The sequence below is a fragment of the Arachis ipaensis genome, chromosome B9 (genome assembly GCF_059453495.1).
Source record: "Arachis ipaensis isolate K30076 ecotype BB chromosome B9, ASM5945349v1, whole genome shotgun sequence".
NCBI classification, from domain to species: Eukaryota; Viridiplantae; Streptophyta; class Magnoliopsida; order Fabales; family Fabaceae; genus Arachis; species Arachis ipaensis.
Window position 1 is genome coordinate 23,274,738 of NC_142444.1, and position 7,927 is coordinate 23,282,664.

The following is a 7,927-nucleotide window of genomic DNA, read 5'->3' on the forward strand; positions in this document are numbered from 1 at the left end:
GAGAAAGGAAGGGAAGGAAAGAAAGAGGAGAAAGAGAGAGAGGAGGGCAAAGAAAGAAAGAGAAGAGGAGAGAGAAATAAGGGAAGAGGGAGAGAGAAATAGGAGAGAGAAAGAGAGAAAAGGAAAAAAGGAGAGAGAGAGAGAAAGAAAGAAGAAGAGAGAAAGGAAGGAGAGAAGAGAGAGAAAGAAAATGGGAGAGGAAAAAGAGGGAGAGAGAGAAACAAAATGGGAGAGAGATAGAAAAGAGGAAGAGAGAGAGAGAGAGAAACAAAATGGGAGAGAGAGAGAGAGAGAGAGAGAAGGGGGAAGGAAGGGAGAGCAAGGGAGAGGGGAGAAAAAGGAAAGACATGGAGAGAGAGCGAGAGGAAAAAGAGAGAGAGAGGAGGGTAAGAAAGAGGAGAAGGAGAGAGAGAGAGGAAGAAAGAGGGGGGGAGAGAGAGGAGGGAGAGGAGAGAGAGAGAGAGAAAAAAGGGGAGAGCGAGGAAAAGGAGGGAGAGAGAGAGAGAGAAGAAGAAGAAGAAGAGAGAAGGGACGAGAGAGAGAGAGGAAGGAATTGGGAAAGAGTGGGAGAGGAGGGAAAGGGGAGAGAGAGAGAGAGAGAGACGAAGAGAGATGGGAGGGGGAGAGAGGGGAGGGAGAGGAGAGAGAGAAAGAAAGGGGAAGAGAAAGGGAGAGAGAGGAGAGGGAGAGAGAGGAAGAGAGACGGGAAGGAAGAGGGAGAGAGAGAGATGGAAAGGAGAGAGAGAAGGGAGAGAGAGAATGGAGAGAGAGAGGAGGGAGACAAAGAGGAGAGAGAGAGGGGGGAAAGAGAGAGAAAAGGGAGAGAGGGGGGAAAAAGAGGAGAGAGAGAGGAAGAGAGACAGGAAGAGAGAGAGAGAGAGAGAGAGAGAGAGAGAGACGAAGAGAGATGGGAGGGAGAGAGAAAGAAAGGAGAGGAGAGAGAGAGGAGAGGAAAAAAGAGGAAAGAGAGAGAGAGAGAGAGAGAGAGAGGAGAGAGAGAAGAGGGAGACAAAGAGGAGAGAGAGAGGAGAGGAAAAAAGAGGAAAGAGAGAGAGACAGAGAGAGAAAGAGAGGAGAGAGGAGAGAGAGAGGAGGGAGACAAAGAGGAGAGAGATAGAAAGGAGGGGGAAAGAGAGAGAGAAGGGAGAGAGGGGGGAGAAAGAGAGAGAGAAGGGAGAGAGGGGGAGAAAGTGGAGAGAGAGAGGAAGGGGAGAGAGAAAGTGAAAGGAGAGAGAGAAAGAGTATGTAAAAACTAATTTTAGAGTTTAAATAAAATTAGTTTTAATTTGGTTTAAAACTAAACTGAACCATAAAAACTGGTTTTTAATAAACTGGTTTTCATAAAAACTATGGTTTCAATTCAGTTCAGTGAAACCAGTTTTTTTGCACACCCCTAGATAGAAGTAGTACAAAGGAAGCCTTCATATTCAAATAGTTTGGCTCATCTTGTTAGTGTCGTATTAGGGCAACTTTAAGAACTCACACTGTTGGAAATTTATGAATTACAACGAACCACACACCTGCACTTAATTTGGTGTCTTCTCTCAAGATCAATTTAATTAATTTTGACTCTAGCAGGATTACATAGCATATAGGGCCTCTGATATGCTAATATGTCTAAAGTAATTGATAATCTCAAATCACATTTATTTTTTAATTTAAATTTTCAGTTCCACATTCCTTCCACGCAATATGACCTAAAGAAACCCAAAAGAAAGGCCTTGTGATCCACTCGCCATAACATAGCAACCTACTCAGGCCAATTGAGATACAAAGGATAGGTGTTGATATTAAGGAGAAGATATGCTACAAATTCAAACCCATCAGCAAGCACAAATTCCCCCTTAACTCTTTTAAATTCAGAAAAACCAAAAAAAAAAAAAGGCATTCGCTTAAAAAACTGCTTCTACAATAGCAAACTTCTTTTTGGGGTAACCAATTCCAATCATGTGGTTTAAATATGGCTTCCCATCCTTCAGAGTAGCTGAAGTTGCCAAGCGATGCATAGGCCCTGAGAATTTCGACACAACAGCAGCAGTTTCCCACCCATCTTTGCTCTCAACTAATCTTCCAGAAGGATTCCCAGCAACTACCAATTTAGTAGGAGACAACAGCGCTAAACCGTCTCCGAAATATAGGGGTCCTCCGGCTACCTTAATCACCTTCACTTCCTCACCTTTTGTCAAATCAACCTTGAACAAGTTGCCACTGAAAGTGTGGATCACAATCAGGAACCCATCTGGGTGGTAAACAATTCCGTTTAGGGCCACGAATTTCTTGTACCATTCTTTTGGGGTGAAGAGAGGGTTTCTTATAATCGTTATGAGGTTCCCTTCCACCCCAACCTTCCATATTTTGCCGGCTTTTGCATCAGTGACATATGCATTGCCTTCTGCATCAACATCAACATCATCGGCAAAAGATTTCTCGTCACCTACATCCAATGTTGGAAATCTGTCATTATTACATGAAAAGCTAAAAAGACAAAAAAGAAAATGGATATAGGCATAATTGTACCACAAAATAGCACAACACTAGCATCGTACAGATGATATGTTGGCATAAAATATGATGATGAATATGATGATGGTATTAGTAAGGCTTATGTGTTTGCAAAGTATACTAGTCCATGTGTATTACTCCACATTCACGCAAGATGTACACCATAAATCAGTCATTCATATAAAATATACACATTGAAAATGAATTAAACCAAATATCTCTATGAAAAATGCTTGACAATCGTGGGTGTAATCATATAAATATGCAGTGTTGGCCAAAAGAAACTAGTTCCCTAGAATTTCTGATCTAAAAATTTTGCAATCGGAATACTACCACAAAAAACTAGGTTGAAGCCAACACAATATGAAATATATACTCTATGTAGGAGCCAACAAAAGATATAAAAAGGGCATGCAATGAGAAAGACGGAGGTAGGACCTTTCCTTTTCAATATGTTTGCTTGCACATGTTTTCAAATTCCATGATGGATTTATTGAGGTGATATAAGTTGTAACAACCATCCATATGACGACGGAATAGACTACTACATTACACTTGCATAAATGTCGAACGATTTAGACAGCGTTATACACTCTTCATGTCTTAAATCTGATACAAATTCGCGAAATCTTTTCGTTCAATTTTCGTACCTACCATTCTACCAAGGATTAAACCATGGCCAGAAGCAACGCAAGCTCAAATTAGTGAACTAAATGGGAAAAGTATACTTTATCTTAACATTTGTTGATTTAGTCAATTTTGACTAAGAGAATAATTGACAAACATTTGATGTAAAATAATAATTCTACTTTGTTGGTTTCTAATTCTTTCCCTACAATATTTTTTCATATAATAAAATATTATAAAATATTTTATTTTCAAGTTTTAAAATTTTAAATCCAAAGGAGACCAAAGTAATTACTCTCGTAACAAATTAATTATATATTTATTACTATGACATACATTTAATTATAACCAAAATAACAAAAGAAAGGTAAATTATTTGCAATAGCAAAGAGAAAATGCTTGTATGTTAAAGAAAACACATTATTGCACTCACAACCCCCGAAAATTAAAGTTCTTGGCTATACAATTTTTTATTTTCAAACTTTATACATGAATATGTGACGCAAAACAATTAGACACTAATAAAAAAATATATAATAGTGCCATGTTTATATTTAGAATTAAATTTTATAAATAATATAATCAAATTAGATTTACATTCATTACTATTTATAAGAAATAAAATTAAACTCATTTTATATTTATTATTGTTACCTAAATTATTTTTTTATCAATAATAGGCTTACTATTATAATTATTTTTGCTTTTTTTTTTAAAAAAGTAAGTTCTTCTTATTGTTGAAGAGAATGAAAAATTCCCTTGAAAATATTTGTTGAATTATTATACTTTATATACTATGTACTCTTTTATGTACTTTGACTAAAAAATAATTACTATGGTAAGCCTATTATTGATAAAAAAATAATCTATGTAACAATTATCAAAATATAAATAAATTTATAAATATATATTTGTAATTAATTTTTTGTATTTATAAAAAGTTTGATTATTTATATAAACCACTTATTAATATATAATGGTCAATTTTTGTAGTTCATGAATTATTTTTGAAATATTTTTTGAAATATGCATATTTTCCTAGTAAAATAATTGTAAGGAGAAATCTTTTCGATATTATTTTTAGATAAATTCTATGATGTTTATAATTTGGTGTCTAATCTTTGTCTAACTTATTTTTTATGATAAAATTTAAATATTAATAATTTTACTTTTATAATTTTAAAATTAAATATTAATTTTTAACATATTTTAATAAGTCAAGGCAAATACTTTTATTAAGCACCTTATTTTTAACTGAGAAAAACAAAACAGAATAAAAAGCATCTACTTGAGAATAATTTGCCGGCTACAGAAGCGTGCCAAACGTGTAAATAATTAAATATATTTTTGAGATTGAAAAGATTGTAATAAAGACATAAAGATAATAGCAACACAAGTGCACATTGAGATCCCATGTTGCTAAAAGAGCATATTAAACAATGAATAGTTCAGCTTTATGCAACGTTACAATTCTAAAGAAGTAAAAAATAAAATAAAATAAGAAATTTTTAATAGCGTAGTTCACTTTATTTAAAATTACTTTCACCATTTTTGTTTCTTTTGAATTCAAAATAATTTTTTCCCACAAGGATTATTAAATAAACCACTCGTTTAATTTTGCAATAATAAAAATCACACCTGTATATTTCTTTCGAGAACTAAATTTTAAATATGATAATTAAATAAATACTTTTTTTTTTTCATAAAAAGAAAGGACAGAAACATTTTAAATGAACTACGTATGCTATTACGATACGGAAGGTAGTGCGAATGTCGAATACACGAAGCAGTTGAACAGAGAAAAGAAGAGCTTACTTGGACCGCTGAGTTGCGTAAGAAAGAGCCTCTGCCACGTGGACAAATCATATGCGGAAAGTGCACTATACCGGTTTCCAAACACATCGGCGTGAACAACGAGAACCCGGTTCCTCTGCGTGTCGACCGAGATTCCAAGGGACGAGTTTCCGGCCAAATTCACTTCCATCACCGTTGTCACCTCCTCCAACAGAACCTCCTTCTCCGCCTCTTCCGGCACCCGAACCTCGCCTACACCGCCTTCGAAGAATGAGACGATGAAGCGACGATTAGTTGGGTCCCACTTGGCGCACTCCCTCAGCCACCCTCCAGTGCCGTGGTAGTTGTACACGTGGGTTGACGGTTGGGCTCGTTCGAGGGATACGATGATGCCTAAGGGAATGGCCATCAGGACCACCAGGACGGCGAGGGATTTTAGGGAGAAGAGAGAGGAGAGAGCCATGAGAAACAGAGGAAGAGTTTGGTGGTGGTGGATGTGAGGAGAGGGTGTTCTCGTTCCGATGAAATATTGAAAATGGTTTTGGGAGATTGCTGAGATGGTTGTGTTGTTTGGAAAAGAGGGAGTGAGTTTGGTGGCAATTGGGTGAAAGGACGGTGCTATTGGAAGTGGTCTTCTTGGTCAAAACAAAAAAATTAGAGCATTTATCCAAATTCGTTCCTAAGGAATTTTAAAAGAGAAATGCTAGAGGTAGTAACTTTTGTGATTTGTAGTTATTAAGTAGTCATTAATAATGGTTTTAATGGTGTGAAATTTTATCTAATGACTCACTTTTTTTACTAGTTACTGGTCAGAATTTAACAAAATTGCTGCTTTACTGGCCTCCTAAACTTTTCCATTTTAAAATAAAAATTTAGTTTTTAACTAAAATTAATTATTCTGTTAATCTTTAACGTTTTAATTTGTAGGGACTCATTTTGTTTAATAAATTTTTTATTCAGGAATCTATGTGTCAGATAAACTGTTTAGTTGGGAATAAAAAAGTTTAATGATTTTGTTATTTTGTATTGTATTAAGAGCAGACAACTAAGAATGTGTTTGGATTGTGGTTTGTCAAATTAGAATTTGAATAAAAGTGATTTTATAGAATTGATTTTGGACAAAAGTAAGTTTGTATCAACATAATTTATGTTTGGTAATTCTATACTAAAATTGATTTTGATAAAATAAATATTGTTTGGATAATATTAGTTAAAATTACTTTTAGATAAATAATTACTATAAAAGACATGATATTAAATTATAATATTTTTTTATACATGTTTAATTTTTTTAATACTTTTTTATATGTTTTTATATAGTATATTTTTAGTACTCTTTTTTAGTATGCTATAATTTTTTACTATTATTATTATTTATGGTTAATTTTTTTGTTCAATTTATTTTATCTAATAAGATCAATAAAATATATTATAAAAAGATAATAATACATATAATGCACAAAAATTATCATTATAAAAATATATAATGTCAAATAAAAAATTAATAAAAATATAAATAATAAATAATAAAAAAAGAGCTCGTATAGAAAGAAATAATAAGAATTATATAAATAATACAATAATATGTATAAATGATAAAATTGGTAAAAAAAAATAAATAAATATTAAATGCTAATGGCTAAAAGTCCGTTAGTGTAATGCAGAAGTTAGAAATTGTTGCTTCTTATAAACGTGGTTTTGTGACCAAAATCACTTCTGTGTTTATAGAGAGAAAAATTAGTCAAACCAAAAATTGAAATTTTCAAGAAACTGTAACGTGCTTTCCCCCTCCTAACGTAATTGCCAAACATACTCTAACATGTCAAGCCGTGTTACACCTCCATCAACATTCAGGCCTCCAAGACCTAAACAACCAATTAGGAGGCCACATCCTACTCCAGCACCTACCCCACTATCTGCTCCAGCACCCTCTCTAGGTCCAACCATCTCCGAAGCACCACAAAGGCCTATTGTGTAGAATAGGAGTTAAATAATTATTTCTGGGTCATGAACAATAATTCATAAACTCCTATGAATCTTTCGATTTATTTTATGAAATTGGAGAATAGGAGTTGAGGGCTGACAAGAAAAAATTGCAAGTAAGTTAATGATGAAAAGGGGAAGAAGAAAGGGATTGTACTTTCTGTTATAAGTGAAAATTTTTCTAAGAATATATGAAATATTTGCATAAAGAGAATTGGTTAAATATCCTTTTAAAAAATTTTGTCCTAACTTAATTTTATATTTTTGTTTGCCAAAGTTTTAAATATAAAAATTTCAAGGATGTTTCAAGTTTTTAATGATGATGAGGTAAAGAAATTGTTCATGCTACTCTCCAACACAAGCAATTAGTATCCTCATATTTTATCAATACACATCTTTTATTTTTCGCTAATTTTTATAAATTCGGTTTTCGTTCTTTTTTTTTATGATGTTGAATACCCTCAAAGTTGGCAGCTTTTTTCTTTTTGCATTTTGATCAACAACTGTTTGTAATTTTATTTCTTTGTTAGTGTGTTCAAATAGTGAAGGAGACATGGGGGTTCAAGTAGGAGGCATGCAAGGCACTATACCGTTACACTTGGGCTCTCGGGACAAAGTGTTGAGGCAACACATTTAGTTCATAAGAAGTCTTCATGGCACAAACTTCTTGCCTTCATTGGTGCCCACAAAAATTTTTTTAATTGAGGTAATCTCATACAGAAGTTATAAAAACTCTCAACTATACAAGTTTAGATTGAAAATCGATCAAATTTATGATTCTACAAATAAACTTTTATAAGTTTGAGTTTAATTATTGAAGTTTAGGTATGAAACATGTATAATTTGGTCGTAGCATCATTAGTAGAGTAATTAGCTATAAGTAGAAATAATTTAAATAATAGTTAGAAAAGTTATGATGGATTATGATGAGAAATGAAATTTAAGTCTCACTTTCTTAAATTTTCTTTCAAATGTTTGAAATTTGTATTGGCTTTTTGTTTACCGTATTTTAGCTAAAGCT

At 33.3% G+C, this 7,927-nt stretch overlaps 1 protein-coding gene across 1 annotated transcript; it reads right to left on the bottom strand.

Moving 5' to 3' along the window:
* Positions 1-1,627: 1,627 nt before the first annotated feature.
* On the bottom strand, positions 1,628-5,596 carry LOC107618802 (Calcium-dependent phosphotriesterase superfamily protein). The gene is made up of 2 exons (XM_016320965.3): positions 4,945-5,596; positions 1,628-2,434 (listed from the first exon to the last, which is right to left on the bottom strand). Exons 1-2 carry the CDS (start codon positions 5,384-5,386, stop codon positions 1,893-1,895), a joined length of 984 nt encoding a protein of 327 aa, XP_016176451.1. The 5' UTR covers positions 5,387-5,596; the 3' UTR covers positions 1,628-1,892.
* Between the last annotated feature and the right edge of the window lie 2,331 nt (positions 5,597-7,927).

Excerpts from the sequence above, each read along its gene's own strand:
- LOC107618802 (XM_016320965.3), bottom strand. The coding sequence starts at position 5,386 with ATGGCTCTCTCCTCTCTCTTCTCCCTAAAATCCCTCGCCGTCCTGGTG. Across the intron at positions 2,435-4,944 it reads TACGCAACTCAGCGGTCCAA|GTGACGAGAAATCTTTTGCC; the intron begins GTAAGCTCTTCT and ends CATTGGATGTAG.